We start from the raw sequence: 18,920 nt of genomic DNA on the forward strand, positions 1-18,920 counted from the left end.
TCCTGTAAGTCTTCATTGATAGTAAAATCTTTAAGATTTTTAACTAAGCAGAAGACTTCTTCAACCATATTTTATATCGATTTAATAAATTGGATATCAAAATCATAATTTTATAACTAACTAGCCCAAAGTTGAAGTCTACATTATTTTTTTTATGTGAAACGTGGCAAACGAACAGGCAGCCTACTTAATGGGCAGTAGTGACCGTCGCCCACGGACATCCGCAACATCTATGTTGCGGATGCGTTGCCAACCTTGATTGTTGAGGAAAAGGGAGGAGTGGGGATAAGAAAATGGCAAGAAAGGGTGGGAACGGGGAAAGGGCAACCGGTTCTTTCACTCATAGGACGAAAAGTAGCCACTAAAGGCTATTTCACGCTGATCTTCTGTGAGAGGGTGGTACTTCCCCGGTCGAGCCAGCCCATGTGCGAGCTGTAGTAACTTGACCACATCTAGGCTTTACCACCTAAAAGCCTTAGTGCTAAGAATATATTTTTTGGTTCCTAATATACTAACTAAAGGTTTATGATTAGTAAGTGTAAATGCTTTTCGCATTCATATTTGTGCAATTTATCTACATCAAATATAATAGCTGTCGCCTCTGTGGATTTGACTTGAGTGTGCCGCTGTGTGCTCTCGTATCACATATCACAGATGTCTTTAATGACATATTATAATGCGGAATACAACTTCACAATATAGACGACAGATTGTTCAGATTCGCTGCTGGTATAACACCGTTAAACCACGAGGTACGTTTAAAAAGTAATTAACTTTATAGTTTATTTTATGAGATGAATTATTTATTAGCAATTACATATTCAGTTTCACATGTCTGATTTTAAATCTATCAACCAATAACAAAACACTAAATCAGATGTTGCATTATCCAAAATACATAAGTCTAATATTTACTTCTGTAAATGCGTACATGTTCCATGTTGGTAGTCGATGAGTTAAGATATGTTTCACAACGTTTATATTTTTTCTAACGCTAGACAGAGGTAGACTGATATCAGTTTCCATAGTTTAATATGTTCCACTGAATGAAATATAAATATTTTACCCTCTCAAAGATAACTTGTCTACACTCAAAGGTTCCATTTGAACACAGCTACTGGGCCAACGCCGCCCACTCTGGGCATTATTACTAGTATTGCCTCTGAGTGTCGGTTATTGTCGGAAAACTTCGATAATCTCTCAAGTTATAGTTGACCACACTTCATGATGTCATGCTCATTTAGAACACATTTTAATTAAGTGAGAATATTTTGTAGCGTAGACTACACTAGACTTTCTATACTTAAAGTATACTTTCCAGAATTTACTGTTTAGTATTCCCGCACGCTGTAATGAGTTTCTTATTATGATATTTTTCTTTTTGATTTTTTGACATTTTCTATTTAAAGGGTTACGCTTCTTATTACTGTACTAGTTTTGAAATTATTCTAGGCTTGACTCTTCCGTCCACTGCCACCGATGTCCCATTAATTTTCAATTTTTTTGTGTAGAAACGAAAACGAATTATATGGGCTTGCTAAACCAGCACTTTAATGATAAGACATGTAGGTGTAGGTAACTTCACATCGCACCTACTCTTATTTCAGGGTTTTTGGAAATTCCGCCAGAATTCACGGTCGAATGAGCAACCGACCCCGTGGAGATCTACCAAGACCATGACGGTTCCTGTTGGGGTTTAGTCCCACATATAACTCCGACTTTCCACTTGGATCGGAAGAAAGTTACAAATCGCCTTCGCAATTAAAAAGGTAACTTAATATTGTCGCTGATTTTGTTTGCAAGAAGTTATTTTTCAACCTAATCAATGTACATCATCCTGTTTTCAGATTACAAATAGAGCTCAGTATTTTTGCTATGGATACTGAAACTATTTTTGTGCCACTTTTACTTCTCTTAGTCACTGTTTAATAAAAGGTGATTGTCTTGTCTACTGTTTGCGGCCTGGTCCCGCTCCGCTGGCCGCTCCTCGTGTCCAGTCTTCTGCTCCGGCTCCTCGTGTCGCGCTCCGTGTATTCTCTCCGCGTCCGCGTCGTGTCTGTCTGTGTGTTCGTCTCTCTCGTTCTTCTCCTGCCCCTCGCCGTCATCGGAGTTGGAGGGTAGATCATTGGGATATAAAAATTATATACCCAAAAATTGTTCAATATACTTATAAAGGAACTTTTTTATCTGCTTTTTAAGTACATAGGAAAGTTTTTGAACTTCATTCTTATATTTTTTTCAAACTTTGAAGAACATTTATATTGCGTCTGTTTGTACCCTTTATATTTGATTTTATATTCCTTGATAAATTCAAGTAAGGAACTAAGCAAGATAATCTTTTCCCGAACAAATGAATACAACACATAAGTAAGTAAATCTTGCATTATATATGAAATGTTAAATTTAATACATAGAAAGTTCAGATAAATTCATGAAGCTCTTTATGCAGCTTGAAATAGGTCATGTTCATAATGATTAAAAAGCCTTCGTGTGACATTTAGCTATTGAATAGCTCAGCTCATTCAGACATATTTAGAACAAGTCAGTAATTAATTAATGGCTATTACAGTTTTAAATATTCTATTTTTTACGTTTAAAGCTTCACTTTTCCACTATTCTCATTATTATATAACAAACAATTTAAACATCAACGTATGTCTAAAATTAAATCTCGGAAGAAATTACTGTAAAATAATTTAAACTGTGATTCTCGTAGCATTAAATTTATATTAGCAAATATAGAAGGATTCGAGGTAGGCTGAAAACGTTAGTCCTAGAACACAATCTCTTTATCAATAAAATAAAACAGAATCCGGTAGCACGTAGTACCTACATCAATCAGAATAATATAATATAGAAAGCTGGGTAATGCCACAATATCCGAAATATTTACGTGTTGTATTCAATAATCTTATTGTACGCCAAATGTAATTTGGGAGTTTGTCTTTTGTGGCTTTGTTGTGTAAGTTGGCATTTTTTTTGCGTCTATAGAATTTGATACAAATTTCATTTGGTTTTATTACAGATATCGGGATAACCTGATGTGCGTAGAAGTGCGAGCAACAATATATGGTGTTTGTTTAAAAAATATATATGTTGACTTTTATATACAAATTATAATTACTGTGTCTTTATATAACAAGTAATTTGAAACATATTTTCAAGAACAATTAAGGTGCTAAAAGGTTTTCATTAATAAAAAAAATAAATATATTATTTTGTTTAAAGGAAATCTGTAAGAGTTTTTCACCAAAGTGGTTTCTTTTCCGAGAATATTAAGCCAACGCGGTTAATTTGATGAAAGAAACGTTTCCCAAGATAATTTAATTATAAAAAAGTTTCGTGAAAATTAACTTCTAATGGAGAGCTTTAATTAAAATAAATTTACGCTAAGGATTAAGAGCTGAAATTCAATTGTAACGCCCGAGTGAAATGATCTTGTTTAAAGGTAAAACAGATATCTCTTAACGGATATTAAACCGTAATTATTATTAATAAATATTCACACAGATATTTATATTTTTAGAGCGTTATACGTGGAAATTTTTAATACTCATCTCCATTTAAGTGTATAAAATATAAATATCAGAAATTATTATAAGGAGACAAAAAATAAGTAGGTAGGTATAACATACAAGTCAAGGTTGTCAGTATAGTAGAGGTAGCAGTACAGTCTATTCTGTTTTCAAATAAATCACGTAATTTACTTTTGTCAAATGCTAATTGTTATTTACTTGTTGAAAACAAAAATAACTTTTTTAATTGCCTCTTTGTTTCTTATCTCAATTAGTCTGGAGTTATTTTGGGAAGGTTGAACAAATTTATATAGAATTTTGTCTGCATAAAAGATGGCCGAGTTTATAGTTCAAATGTAGGTGATATTTTATACTTTATAATATCTACAAATAAATATGTTAAGAAAGATTTATAATTAAAATTGTTAAAAGCGAGTTTTATATATTAATATCATATAGAGCATAGCGTATTGAAAATGTATTTTGTAAGTAAAAAGTGCCCCCGGCACATATATTAAATAGCCAACCATTTACACTTAAAAAAACTAGAGTAATAGTAGATTGAAATACAATACAAATTGGATTTAATATTTCCGTATCATAAATATCTCTTTAAAAATTATTATCTTTCAAATTCATGAAAATATTATTAAGTAAGCATAATCATACGCTTTACCTGTTATAGCGTTAGCCACCATTTAGAAACATACTTGTCGTATTAAGTTTCCAATAAATTTGAATTTTATGTGTTACTGTCGCCATCTATGGTATTGCATTGAAATTATTACTTAAACGTTTTATCTAACAAGACAAGCTTAATTGCTTGACGCGACAAATCTTAGACGTGGCAACAGATGGCGCTGTTCTTAAAATATTTAAATATTATTTCAATATCCAAATCACAGCATCAAATAACAATAAATGTGAATTATATATTATTGAAAAAGCTAATTAAATATGGAATTATACTGATACATACTGTCTAATATATGAAAATAACCAATAATCTTGCTGCGGCATTACTATTGACTTACTGCCTGCATTGTTTAGTGTCAGATATCGCGAACGGAATTTATGCAATCTCTGCAGTGTTGGGTTTCGTTAACTATCTTATAGACAAACGGAAACAATGTCTAGTATATGATAGGTTCTATTTTATTATTTTTTTATTTCATTTCAATATACCCTCTTTATTATATTTAATACAAATAGGAGTCAAAAAAAAAAACAAATTTTATCTTAAATTAATAATTTAATATATTAATGACTGTGAGACAATTGTAGTATGAACTAGACATAATGCTACAGCTTAGAAGAAATTAATAAATATAGCGAGAAGCGCGTAAGCCGACGCTGCGGTCTTAATAGCGCCGTTATAATCGTGGTCTTTGATATCTCTAAAGCTATGAGCTTTAATTTTATCCGGCTTAGCTTCGTCGGACGCCATTTCGCGATCGTCGTATTTATTTCCGTTCTTCGATGTGTCTTGTTTAATATCGATGTTATCATTTTTCTCCACTGGTTTCGCGGAGACCGTTGCGAGTCTGCTTGTTGTGTAGCTTGATTGCTTCTCCTTTGGATCCTTACTTTCGGAATCTCTTCCCATATCAAAGTATCTGTTCTTGGTCGTCGTTGTCTCCGGTATGGCAGTTGATGCTTTCAATTCCTTCGTGTCTTTTGTTTGTTTCACCAATGTGCTTGGTGGGCTAGATGTTACGATGTTTTTTGCATTTTCATCGGAACAGTTGAGAAGGAATCTAACATCGGTGTAGAAAAGCTTCCCGTTTAGTTGACTTTCATCGTAATATTCGTAATCGTCACTCGGGGCCGTGTTATCTTGATCTTCTTCATCTTTTTTATCACTTTCCGTCACTTTGATCCATTTGTCTCTGAGCTCGTTGCTGGGTGTACACTTCATGTTCTCCACTGATAACTTCAAATGTGGACTCCCGGTTTTGTTCATCAACGAAACGAACCAATCTATTCTGCAGTCGCAGGGGAAGTCGTTATCTGTAACATTTAAATCATGGTTAAAGTTAAAGGGACGAAATAAAAACGGTATTAATTCTTAGTACGAGTCATTGAATTTACCATCCACATTCAAACTGCTTATATTATTGTAGAAGTTGTGCAAAATAGGCGAAATCACTTCCGATTTAAGAATTCTCAATTGGTTGCCTTTAAAATTCAGCAGCGTCAATGATTTTAAATCTTTGAATACTTTTACGTTATCGATATCCGTCAGTTTGTTGTGAGCTAGCGACAAGGAGCGTAATTTAACGAGACCATTGAATGCTTTCTCATCCAACATTTGAATGTTATTTCCGTCCAAATTCAGAGATTGCAAGTTCTTTAACGGCAAAAATGTATTGTCGCCGATGACTTCCAAACTATTGCTGCTCAGATCCAATTTCTCCAACTTCTTCAACCCAGCAAATGTTTCGCTATTCAAACTGAACAGCATGTTCGTATCAATCTGCAAATCTCTCAAATTGACCAAATGAACGAACGCTCTGTCGTGGATGGTCGTTATTTTGTTGCTAGTGAGATAAATCTTCTCAAGAGCTGGTAAATCAACGAAAACATCGCGATTAATTTCGACGATTTCGTTCATGTCCAAAACAACAGTCACGAGTTCCTTGTGATGTGCGAAAGCGTTAGGTTTCAAAACTTTGATATGATTATCCGTCAGAGTGATCTCTCTCACAAGGCTCAGATTCGCAAACGCAAAGGATTCTAAGACTTCAATATTACCATATTTCAATTCCAATTTAGACAGGGCTTTGGTATGTTTGAGAGCGTTCGTCGGGATATATTTGAATGTGATAGCTCTGGCATTCCTGAAAGACAGTTTGCCGACGCTTTCTATTTCATCAAATGAATTCCAATTATCATCGTCGGCGGGGATCTCGTCTGTCAGTGAGCATTCAGCGCTACGTATCAAATCCTGTTTACGGGTGTCCTTAATGCAGTAGCATTGTATTTTGTTCGTGTTGTTGTACACCGGATCGCAGAGGTGAGATTTTGTTTCACGTTTCTGGTGGAAGCGAGCTTCGACGAAGATGAATGTAACGCAAATCAACGGAAGTATACCCCAGCGAGCCATTTTTTATTCTCCTTGCTCAAGTTCTGAAACAGAAGATTTATATTTAGTACTATGTACCTATGTATAGTGAATATTGTTTTCAATTAAAATACGAGTACTTAAGCAAAATAATTTTATTTTATTTATATGATAGCCATTAATAGGCTTATGCTGTATATATACAAAATCCGTATATATATAAAAAAAAAATCTAAAGTTCCAAAACAACTTAGAGAATTTTAAAAGCGTTGATTAAAACGATGAAGTTAGAATTCTCAACTGAGTTTATAAAACCAACAAGGAAGAAAAGTTCTCTAATACCGACGGATCTATTGTTCTTTAAATCGAATCAACTCATCTCATGTATTTTAAATTAAATTCCTTATATATTATATTAGTATTATATTAATTAAGTAGTTTCTTAACACAACCCAAGCAATATACATATTTCATTTAGTTTGACGAAGGTCATCATCTAATGCTGATATGTTATCAAAATTTTATCTAAAGTTCAATGACATCTGAAATTCGCTAGATTCATATATGTTACCGTATAGGCAACTAATTTAACGAGCTTCGGGATACAATGACATGGTTGTAAGTAATAAATCTCAGCAAGCTACAAGATACTTATCTCCAACAGGCTTAGTATTAAGTTGAGCAATGTCATATCAGCTTTGACATATTTGTACATTAAATTAAGCTATGAGCTTCTAGACATATCATTATTATTTATTAATATATATAATGTTTTAGAACATGCGACGATAAAAGCTAATCTTGTGTAGAAAATAATTTAATTAATGCTAAAGTTACCAACTATGTACACGTATTCTACGTTAAGTCAACGTTTGCTCAAGTAAAATACGTTGTTAACGTAATATACGTTTAGTTTATTTAACTCGTTATTAACAAATAATCTAAATATTAAATTATCTTAATGCGCATTTAACGCTACATTTTTTATTGTAAATTAAGTGTATAGTGGTGGAAGAAAATATTTTTTTATGTAAAAATTATAATCAGTAGATTTATAGAATTCGTTTATTTTGTGTTTTTTTTTTTTATATTAATCGATCCGTCACTGTATTGAAATAGTTTATGATTAGCACACACACATTATTTATGTGTGTGTTGTGTGTAGATTTGTTTTTAAGCATTATTCTGTAACATGATATTATTTCTAGGAATTATTATTTTTATCATTATATATAAAACGTTACAATGCCTCTTCTTATTATGACCACAGTGACATCATAGTGTTTTGTTATTTTATGTTTTTAACACCATTTACTCCTTTGTGGTGTCCTTTAGTCATTTTTAGCAGTGACTAAGTTGTTATACAATTATTCTTTGGTATATGTCAATTAAAATATGACGTAAAATATACCAGGTTTTGGAGTATCGAGCTCATTCATAATTACAATGTATAATAAATAATTTAGTTTTATAAAAGTTTAACTAAACTGATATGTTCAATGTTAATAACGTAATAACTTATTACATAGTTATCAGTTAAATAATTTAAAATGATTAAGAAAATTAATAAACAAACCAATTTATAATGAGATAACTATACATATATATATATATTACTTTAATATATAGTCGTTTAATACGTGATAAAATAATGATAATATATATATTCTATATTTAATTTTCAAGTACATAAATCTTTGTAGTTCGAGGGTAAAGAACCTCAATCAATCTCACCGGTTTCAGGTTACTTATCGTTTGTATGTGAATCAGCGAAATTCGTAGATCAAGCAATAAGATGCCGAATCAGAACGCTTACATTTGATAAAATGCAATTGTAAGAAGAAATTGGACGCGATATTGTATTGCAGACGTATATATTGTTTTTAGTAATTTATTACGTGCTATAAAAACAAAATTCGTTAAAATATTATTAGAAATTAGAATTGAGTTCCGGAATGTCTATATTGCATAAGAATTAAAGTTAAAATTAAAGTCAATTAAGAGCAATTTATAAAAAAAATATTCAACAAACACTCAATTGATCTATGTCTTCATTAAAGCGAAGCTGTGGAGAAGAAACATGAACTATATAAGAACTGTAATCAGTAGAATAGTTCACTAAATAATTTATTATGAAATTACAGCGAAGAGAAGTTTTAAGATACTTTAGTATGATTTTCATACAAATAACTATCGAAAAAAAGTATACATTCGGATTCAGGTAGTATACAAAACATTAAATTAATAGCAATATAAAATTATATTGAATGATGTATTTTGCAGTGGAGTTATTGAAGAGATTTTCTTTATAGACTAATATATATAAACAAAAATTGTTACAAATTGACTTAAAATCGTTTAATAAAATAACTAAATTATAACCGAAACTATAAAAATATTATCAATAAATTGAAATTCACGAACGTGCATGTCGGATTTACGTGACTCATTTTATATTGACACTTTGGGCCATATAAATAATTGGAGGCATATTTACAAATATTTTCACATTGTACACAAAGTGTACACAAACATAAATGTGGTTCATAAATACTTTGACGATGATAGTGAAGAAATACTTTAAATTGCACTATGATATAATTTTTTAACCTAATTAAGTCTGAAGTGAAATTGCTAGAAGTATTATTATATTTAAACAGAAAATAAATGAAGGTGAAATTAATCTGAAGGCACATAAAGCTGTTATATTATGTATATGAAACGTTTATATGGATGCAATCGGATATATGGCATACAAAGAGACTACATCAGAAGATAACATAGACTGCATACAGAACTAAGCTAGTGAGATATTCGAATTACATGAAAACAATATCTATATTAAAATATTCAAAAAAATAGTAATAAAAAAAATCTGTTAAAAGTGTTTATGAAAAGATGCACGAAATACTAAAAAACTAAAAATTTTGAAGTCTCGTCACCTCCAATTTGTTAGCCCGGCTATTGCATGTCGTGTAACAGTTAACCCCAGAGTAGGGTTAAAATGAAAGGCTCAGCAGATTATCCAAGGTCAATGGCCCGCATTGGCTGACCGTGCAGCACTTATATTATCACTCATTCGTGAAAATGTTCCCATGTATGAGACGAAACCTCTTAGCATTCAATGAATTCACCGTGCAGTTCCATCGCGTAGATTTACGACCGACCTATTCTTAGTGAGTTCGTTAGTAAGCTAGTAATACTTGTTGACCTTGTTGGTATGGTTTGGGGATATTGGTTTCCCAATAAACTATAAGTTCTATTAACACAACGGTCTTCAAAAATCGCAAATACAGAAATATGTGTGGTATGGACGCCGACGCACAAATATCCTCTGGGATTTTATATTGTTTCTATAAGTATCCATCCATAGCCCTACTGCTTTATCTCACAAAACCTAGTGATCGAGCGTTTGTGGTTATATCTTTTTGCGCTCTGACTACTGAAAAACTAACCGCTTCACGTATGACTTCTAGCAAACTATCGACGGCGACGTGATTATTGACCGCTATCCAAGAGTACTCTACATCCGACCAGCAAATATATATATATATATATTACGTATCTCTACTCTTAAATACCGACAGATTAAAAATGTATCTAAGGTTTCTAGATTTTAAGTTAAGAATAACAACGCGTTCTTAATTTAAATTAAATTCATATAACGCTAATACATTTTGCTTTCAATAAGGTTTTGATAAGGCCGAGCAACATTTTTGTTTATACACACCGCAAATCATGGAAATATATTTGAAATAAGCTGTTCTTAAATATATCTTAATATCATATTCATGCAAGCAAAATCAGATGAAAGTTATATATTCAAAATGGACAACAACCCACACATTTTATATGTATTTAGAAATATAGATATCGCGAATATAAAACTTAAATAATAGGACCGGATTCCATTTTAGATAACTACTATTAACTATATGGGCAGTATAACTTTGAAGAAGGTGCACTTCCGTAATATTGTCAAGCGATATTAACCTTTATTGGTAACAAAATACGTATCACAAGATGCCAATGTGGCCTGACAACTATAGATAAGTTACTATAAAAGCTTTTGTCACATAATGTATTAGAAGCAAATTGTTTGTTGTTATTTATTACCTCGGTCAATTACAAAGACATACACAAATAGATGTGGATTTCTAAAGATAGGAAAATTAATTTGTTGATACAGCAATAAATAATAATTTTGTTAAGGCAAATTAAAGAGAATATGTAAATAAAGTGAATATTTGAATCACTTAATCAACTTTTCTTTTACCTCGTCGTGTTGGACAAAGGAAACCAATATCTTGTAATAATTATTGGACCTATTTTAATCAATCGGGAATTGCTATACTCAAATAAAATTGGCTTAACTCGGGTTATCTGGTGGTGAGCCCTAAAAATGGCGGTATTCCCCCATTTTTAGGACGGGTACACCCTCATTTTAGGGTACACCCTACAGTGGTGTTTCTTGGGATATAAGGGCAAGTTATTCCTTTTGTTAGGCTGCATTAGATACATAAATTATACCAATTGAGAAAACTGCCTCTTATTATTGAGCCACGTTGGCAATATTATAGAAAATGAATGAAATACTGAAATTGCCAACTCAATAACTCACAATAACAATAACGAAATTAACAAGGATGTAATATCAAATTCTTTGTAAATGTTACTGCTGCTGATTTATTAACAGTTGTAGATATCGAACATACACTTAATCCGTTAAACTTTATTGACCGCTGTATCGTCGTAGTCTACGTTTTCTGTATCAACAATTGCCAAAACTCGTCCGTTATTCATTAATGCCTTCAGCCAGTTGGCGGCGACCCAAAAGATTTTAGGTAACGTTCTACTGTCGAATTCCTTATTTCATTTATCAAATTTTACAGAATCATTTTATTCCATTTCAGCCGAAAGACGAAAATTGGAACAATTTTAAATGGACTGAAGTTTTGTTTTAAGAAATGGGCTTTCCAAAACTAAATACAGACTTTTCTTTATAAAAATTTCTACGTAATAAAAATGAAGCACTAAAGGATTGTGGATGATAACCGATTTATTTTAAAACATATAAAGCAGGAGAACATAAATTTAAATCTTCGATAGCTCTTACTTTTTTCATCTTTCAAACCCTTGTGACCTGCGTTCGGAGATCCGATCGGATTTCTGGAGAATTTTTTGTATACATTAATATATCAATCAAGAAGTTTTACGACAACATATCTGCCAAGGTTCAGCAACACATTAATGACTCGGGTCCTTTTACAGTAGCATGTGTAGGAGAGCTTTGTTACGGCTCCAACTTTGTTAGCTTTATATTTCGCAACAATCGACGAATCACTTAATCGTCACAGTCAATCCATTCATCTGAACCGCCCATGGGACATGAGTTTCTAGTTATACCAAACGGTCAATAGTATCCTCCAAAGTACGATTCAAATCTTAATCTCTTCTAAACGTCCCACAATTGGTAGCTAAGAAGCAAGTTCAAGTTGTAATATTTTATTATAGAACGCAAATAGTTACCTTCATCTGATTCCACCGTAATGTTTTTAACATGTAGTCCTATATTTATTTAAGGCAGATTCATCCTAGTCACTAACGGCGAAATAATAAATATCGAATGGTTTTATTTCAGCAAATTTAATAATTTTATGCTTGAACAGGAAATCCTATCAAACCACAACAATTCCTATAGCTATCAGTTTGTATAACTAGAAACGCCTCGCTTTCAATACCTCGATACCGAACTAAGGTAATAATCGGAGGGAGTTTAAACAAGTTAGAGAGCAGTCAATCGAAGAGTAAATAATAACAGATTGGTAGTGCATTATGAAGTTTTCTATGAAGATTATTTCCTTTATATTATTTTAAACACCAATTAAAATTTCAACCAGTAATTCATCAAATATTTGTAAAACAATTCCCTTTAAAATGAATTTGCATCAAAAGGCTGACATTAATTCGTCTATACACCTTTTTTCACAATCATGTTCAATATTCATAATAAAAAATGTAATTCAGATATTTTTGTATTTTTCGTGGCCATCATAATACGTGAATATGGTTTAAATGTTCTCCATAAAATAACATATATACATCCACTCAACTGAACACGTTTTTTCTTCATCGATGCTAAAGACATCGCTCGTAAAATTTTACGTGATATGATCGATGATAGGCAAAATGGAAGAAAATATACGAACAGTAAATATATGCATTATCAAATAAATTATACGAAGGGCCTTAATGTCCTTTTTATTTCATACAAGTAAATAATAACTTGGGGAGTATATTTTTGCGGTTTGGTACTATATAATGATTCTTACTAAGCATTTTCTATATATTATGGGTATATTCTTGCGTCAGTGGGTGTCAGCAGCAGCAGTGGGTTTAAATAAATTTAGCAGTGTTTTTCCTACCTACCCTCAAATCCTATCATTCTACTTTCAAATATTAAATATATTCATGAATACATATTTGTTTTCTTTTATTTTCGTCCTTGTTTGTAAAATTAATAACGTATCCACAATATTAATTGTGTCACAGTTTTAATTCATCCAGAGGAAAATTTTATTAAAATCAAATTAACACCTCAATTAAAATATACCGGTGGAAATATGTTAAATTATCGGAAACATAATGAAACTGTCGGACCCGCAGAATATAACAACATTATAATTAGTCGCTATGTTTAACAGAAAATTATAATTATACACATAAAAATATTTTATTGTTCCTTTTGAACGTTTTGAGTTATCACTCTCTGTGAATAAAGTTGTCTGTTTATTCTAGAAGAAAAATATTATGTGATAAATATAAATTTTTTGCGATACTTTAATTTGACAAAAACTGTATTATATAAATAAATGTATATGTTTTTACAAGTAAAGCCGGTGAAGTATTAGTTGATAAAAGGATCGATACAAAACCAGATTTTCTAACGAAACACAAAATTCAAAGGAACTTTTTTCAAATTTATTTTTATATAACACAAAAAGGATTTCTGTAATTCCTTATTATTCTTTTCTTTTCTTATTATGTTCACTTACATTGGCAAAATTCAATACATTTCAATGTTCTGTTGACTTGGTTCCCCTTTTTTCTTGAAATAGATATCAGATATTTTTTTAAACAATAAAATATTTCGAGTTTACTTTAAAACAACATCGTCCTAGTCGCTTGTAATCTTTATATATATACGATTTACAAATAATAATAAAATTAAATGTCCATTTTTGTTATTAAAATTGTATAATGTAAACAAAATTTTTACAAAAAAATATCCTCTCAATACCTAATTGCGCGTGTGTCAGAATTAGAAAATATCTCGTTCACTAAACCTATTATAGCTGTTTTATTAAATCGAGACTATGTTTCATTCAAAACCTAGTTATCAATAGATTGGCGGCTGTAACCACTGATAGTAATTGAAAAGGATAACTTAATTACGTATCTAATAACGTTCGAGTTCCACGCCAAATGAGCAATAATCCCGCTAGACTTGATACAAACTAATCTTAATTAAACAGTATCTGTTTGGTGTAATATTAAAAATTATATTTTAATATAGGTTATTGTCATTTATAAGAAACTATGTATTGAACTGTTGTGTTCTCAAGAAACCTCCGTCAATTTCATCTAATGGCTTTTCTTAGAGGTTGGTTAGAACTCCTTTATATAGATACGTGAAGTATGCTTTTATGGCTGCACTTCGATGGCTCCAATAAGAGGCCTGGAAAGTACTTATTACTTACGTTTATTTCTCTTTATTATACTGCACTATACTATTATGTAAGGTTCACTTAATGTTTATGTCAGAAATGTATAATGTAATTCTAAAATTATTATTAATTAAAAAAAAGTGACTTGAAAATAAACAGAAACTAAAAGGCAAGAAATAATTTTACGTTTAAGTACTATTTCCTTACTTAACCTATCTAATAATAAATTCTTAATATACGCACAGAAATCGATTAAACACCTAATGTAGTTAAACGAAAACTATTCTTGTTTACTTTACAATAATCAAATTTAATACTACTACTACTACTAACTAAATGTATACAATTTTTTAATAGGTAATCACCTATTGAAGTCGGTGTCTTCTACAGACTAAGTAACTAAACGCTAATATGTAATCATAACAAAAAACATCTTTTTTATTTTAGATAAGCTTATTTTATTTCATTTATTTTAAATTCGTTTAAATCATTTAAAGAAAAAAAAAAACAAAATGTTAGACACAAACAAGATTGAGAAATAATCGAATGATTTATTTCATGAATAAATTACCAAAAGATTCGTCCCCTTTAAATTCTACTAAACCTTTTTCAATAAATCACAATTTATCATTGAATATGACCTCATTGAATATAATAACGTCGTAATAATGAAATGGATTACAGGGTAGTCTAACAACATCATCCATAATTGCTTTTCAGCTGGCATTGTTGATAAATTAAATCAAAAAGCGTTCGCTGTCTTTAATAATATTACCTGATCGCTTCCACTGTATATAAAAAATATATTAGATATTATACAAGTATAAACAAACAAGATGAAATAGTTGAAAGTAAGTAAGCTTTTTGCTAATGTCAACTGAATGTACAGCAAACGAACTTCTTTGCTGAAATCAATTGTTCCAAGTAATTGTGATTCTGCATGTCGGAACGCTTAAATTAATAAAATTCTTTTATAATTCCAATAGACAAAATGATATTTGGATTTGCGTTTTCTCATTCTTTGTATTGTCGATGGTTCAAATGGAGTCCATCCTAAATAGCCTTAGGATGACATTTCTAATCTTTTATCCCTACAGACATGTTTTCGGTAGTATATATTAAATAAATCAAATCTACTGGCTTCATGATAATAAGGATAATTAAAACAATGAAAACATTGTTCGTTTAATTTTCGACGCTAAATAAACGATATTTCATGATAAATATAGCCAGTTAATTTTATTATATTTTTTGTTAAATGGCATTTACAAATAATTTTTCAGATCGTAACTTTTAGAATGTCGTGATTCTTAGAGATCATCGTGAAAACAGTTTTAGTTTAAACAGTAGTTTATTTAATTTAAGCATATTTCTTTGATAAAATATATTGTAACTTATAATGAGGATGAATAGATTAAGAGATATTTTTAAACAACATCATCATAATCGGCTTAGGTGATCGCCCATTGCTGGATATAGGCCTTTCTTACCTCTGCCACGTTGCCGAACTTTGTTTATTCTCAATCTGTGTAGTCTCGCTGACCAGGTAATCAGTTCGTTTTGTAGCCAGCAGTAAAATACGTTACGTATATTTTAAATATATCTATCAAATATATGTTAAATGTTTTAAGAGCATTTTTATGTTTGAGCTCAATTTTTTAAATAGTTTAAAATATATGTATGTGTATGGTAAAATTATAATTTATTACATACTTAGTAAGTTTATTATAGAAAAATGCTTTTTTAATATTTATTTAAAAATGTCTACGAATTTAAAACGATTTATACTGAATTATCTTTTGTGACTCCCAACTCGTTATTTCTTTTAGGACTCATAATTTTAAAGTGTAAGTTAGAATATTAATCATTCCGAACATTGAAATTCAAAAATCTGGTTTTAAAAAGCTTTTGAGTCTTGATTAATTACGAGAAAAATTAATTAAACATAAAACTTATTGAGACGTGTTAAATATTATGTAAGCATTTATTTCATATTGTTACAAATTTAACATGAATTGTTATTATTGCTATAGTTCATACGTACTGAAATGTATTTTATATAATTATTTATGACATTAATGGCTCCAACAAACGTAACTATTTCCGTAACACTCGACATGATCATCACTCAAATTATTCCCCGTAACGATTTTTAATCTACAAAAATATTCTGAACTATGCTAAGAGCGGATGCCATTTAGAAAATATTGTGTTTGAAACTCCATATTATGTTTTATTATAAATAAAAATGTGTATATCTATATATATAAGTTAACTACAAATGAATAGTTCTATATTTAAATGTATCTTGTTAAAGAAAACAGTTAGATTGCTTGGGATGATTTTAAACACTAATATTTAACATCGCCACAGTGATTTCACGCCCAATCAGTTGACTATAAATATAACTAATTTTTTTTTTTGAAATTAAAAGCCCATTCCACAAAGGGAACTTCTAATTTATCTACGTCAATATCGTAACACGCTAGTACGTCTCAACTTCAAAATTATCGGAACATCAATAACTCATGTGAATCCGAGCGTTCGCAACCCATCTTCAACACCTTTTATCAAAATGAATCATTTGTTACGAGATTTAAACATTTTTGTACGTACACATCTTGTTGTTAAATATATTTTATATATCGTTACACACAGTGTTGTATAAAATAATTAATTAAATAAAATTACTATAGAAATCTACGTTCCCATATTCCGATATGATATGTTTTTCTTAAAAAATATATATTTATTCGTATTATTCAAAACAATAGTTTTAGAATAAAAGAGCTTAAACAATGAGCCTTTATTATATACGGAATGAAACAAACAAAAATCCAATAGAAGTGTTGTGATACACACTCTGACCCTATTCTCGGTACGTAATACATATTCAAGGCTTACACAGGTTAGCATGAATGCTTTCATGGTGTGGCATATGAAAGAGCGAAATGCGGAGAATTTATCGTAACATCTATGAATGCTGCGAGTTTCAACATCCCGGAAGGTCCAGGTGTGAAAAATTGGATAATGGAATGTTTTTCGAACGAAATGAACTTTACCGTTTTTTATCTTCATAATAAGTTTCATCTCTACCTTCGTGAGAGACCTAATATATTAAATTAGCTCTTGCTCTAGCTTCATCTCGTTATAGAATCTATGATCTAACTAATTACGCTTTTAAATGTATTTTTATAATGAATATTTATATGGTAACAATGTTCTGTATGTGGACATATTTAATCAATAATTTCGTTTTATTTATAATGTATAAGCCTATAAGGTAAGGAAGAGGAAGAAAAAACAAAACAAATCGAATTTCTTTCATAATAAAATGTACTAAAGCGCTTTGTTATCGGGCGTATGTAGAAAACACCCGGAATAAATTTAATATTTGTTTTATATTATGGATTTCCGTGATATTAGTATTACTATTTGCAGTGGAGGATGGAAGGCAAAACCGATACGATACAGGATATGTTATGCCGTACTAAAAAAGATTACCAGTTCACGAGTATACGCAGTATAACAATGACATTACACAAAACAAATGCGTTTAATTATTTACAGATAATTCAGGGAAAGGCGAAGCATACTGTTACTGTACAAAGTTAATATCTTCAACAATTAATCATGGACCTCTCCCTCATCACAGTTAAATACTCCGATAAATTAAAACAATGTTTTCAGGCACACTTTATACTAGAACAATGAATTGCTTGACTTTATCGTTAAAAAATATATTTTTCCTATAACTGTAAGCCAAATACGTTTAACAGAAGCCAATGTGGGAGCTGCAGATCTTTGTAAATTAATTTGAATATCTACTAGCTATGAATAATTACTTTTGGGTATGTTACGAAATAAATTACGTTATAGTGATTATTCCCAGATATCGAGTAAATTTGGTAGTGAAATTTCGAACAATTTCGATGATTATCTATTATCTAAGCCATAATTATATTACAAACCAGTCACGATAATACGACTATCGTATAATCCAAATTAATATTCACCTTTAACCTTGTATTAAGTTTATCTTTATATAAAATCAGGTGTATCAAAACATTCAATAAATAACATATTGTGTTTTACAAATCTATGACTGTAATAATAATTGAACAAATCATGAAATTTTTGTAAGAAGCCATTAAAAAGTTGTATGTTTTTAATTGTATATATATATATTGGTCTTCAACAAAAAACTGTAAGGATCGCCATCCATTAGCCGCTCAGCACTCAGCCGCAGCCGAATTATCAAATAAAATTAAAAGCAACTTTAAGTAACGGACAAGGACAAATATGGAACAAGTGCACGTTAAAATCATAATTCAAGTAGACATTCTTATTTCTCGTTATACATTTAACGACATTACGGTAGACGCATCGTTATTAATATATAGTGTACTAATCTGAAATGCTAATAGGGACGTATTCAAAGGTAACTCGAAAGCTTTCACATTGTTTTATATAGAATATAAAATTTCCTACAGATATTATATAATTCTGCAGAATTTTAATTCACCGTCAGACGCCGCTCTGGCGTTTGATGAAAACGTTTATGAAATTAGTTTTTTTATATTGAAATTAGTTTGTTTTTTATTTTATTTTAAA

The 18,920-nt window shown here is 30.6% G+C and overlaps 1 protein-coding gene across 1 annotated transcript in view; it reads right to left on the reverse strand.

Moving 5' to 3' along the window:
• Positions 1 to 4,747: 4,747 nt before the first annotated feature.
• LOC116770589 (connectin-like) overlaps positions 4,748 to 18,920 on the reverse strand; it is a 37,814-nt gene continuing 23,641 nt past the window's right edge. The window contains exons 2-3 of the mRNA XM_032662125.2: positions 5,607 to 6,644; positions 4,748 to 5,525 (exon numbers count right to left, since the gene is read on the reverse strand). Coding sequence (XP_032518016.2) covers positions 4,825 to 5,525; positions 5,607 to 6,621 — 1,716 coding nt within the window. The 5' untranslated portion in view covers positions 6,622 to 6,644 and the 3' untranslated portion in view covers positions 4,748 to 4,824. The remainder of the gene's footprint in view (positions 5,526 to 5,606; positions 6,645 to 18,920) is intronic.

Source organism: Danaus plexippus, chromosome 7, assembly GCF_018135715.1.
Source record: "Danaus plexippus chromosome 7, MEX_DaPlex, whole genome shotgun sequence".
Lineage (NCBI taxonomy): Eukaryota > Metazoa > Arthropoda > Insecta > Lepidoptera > Nymphalidae > Danaus > Danaus plexippus.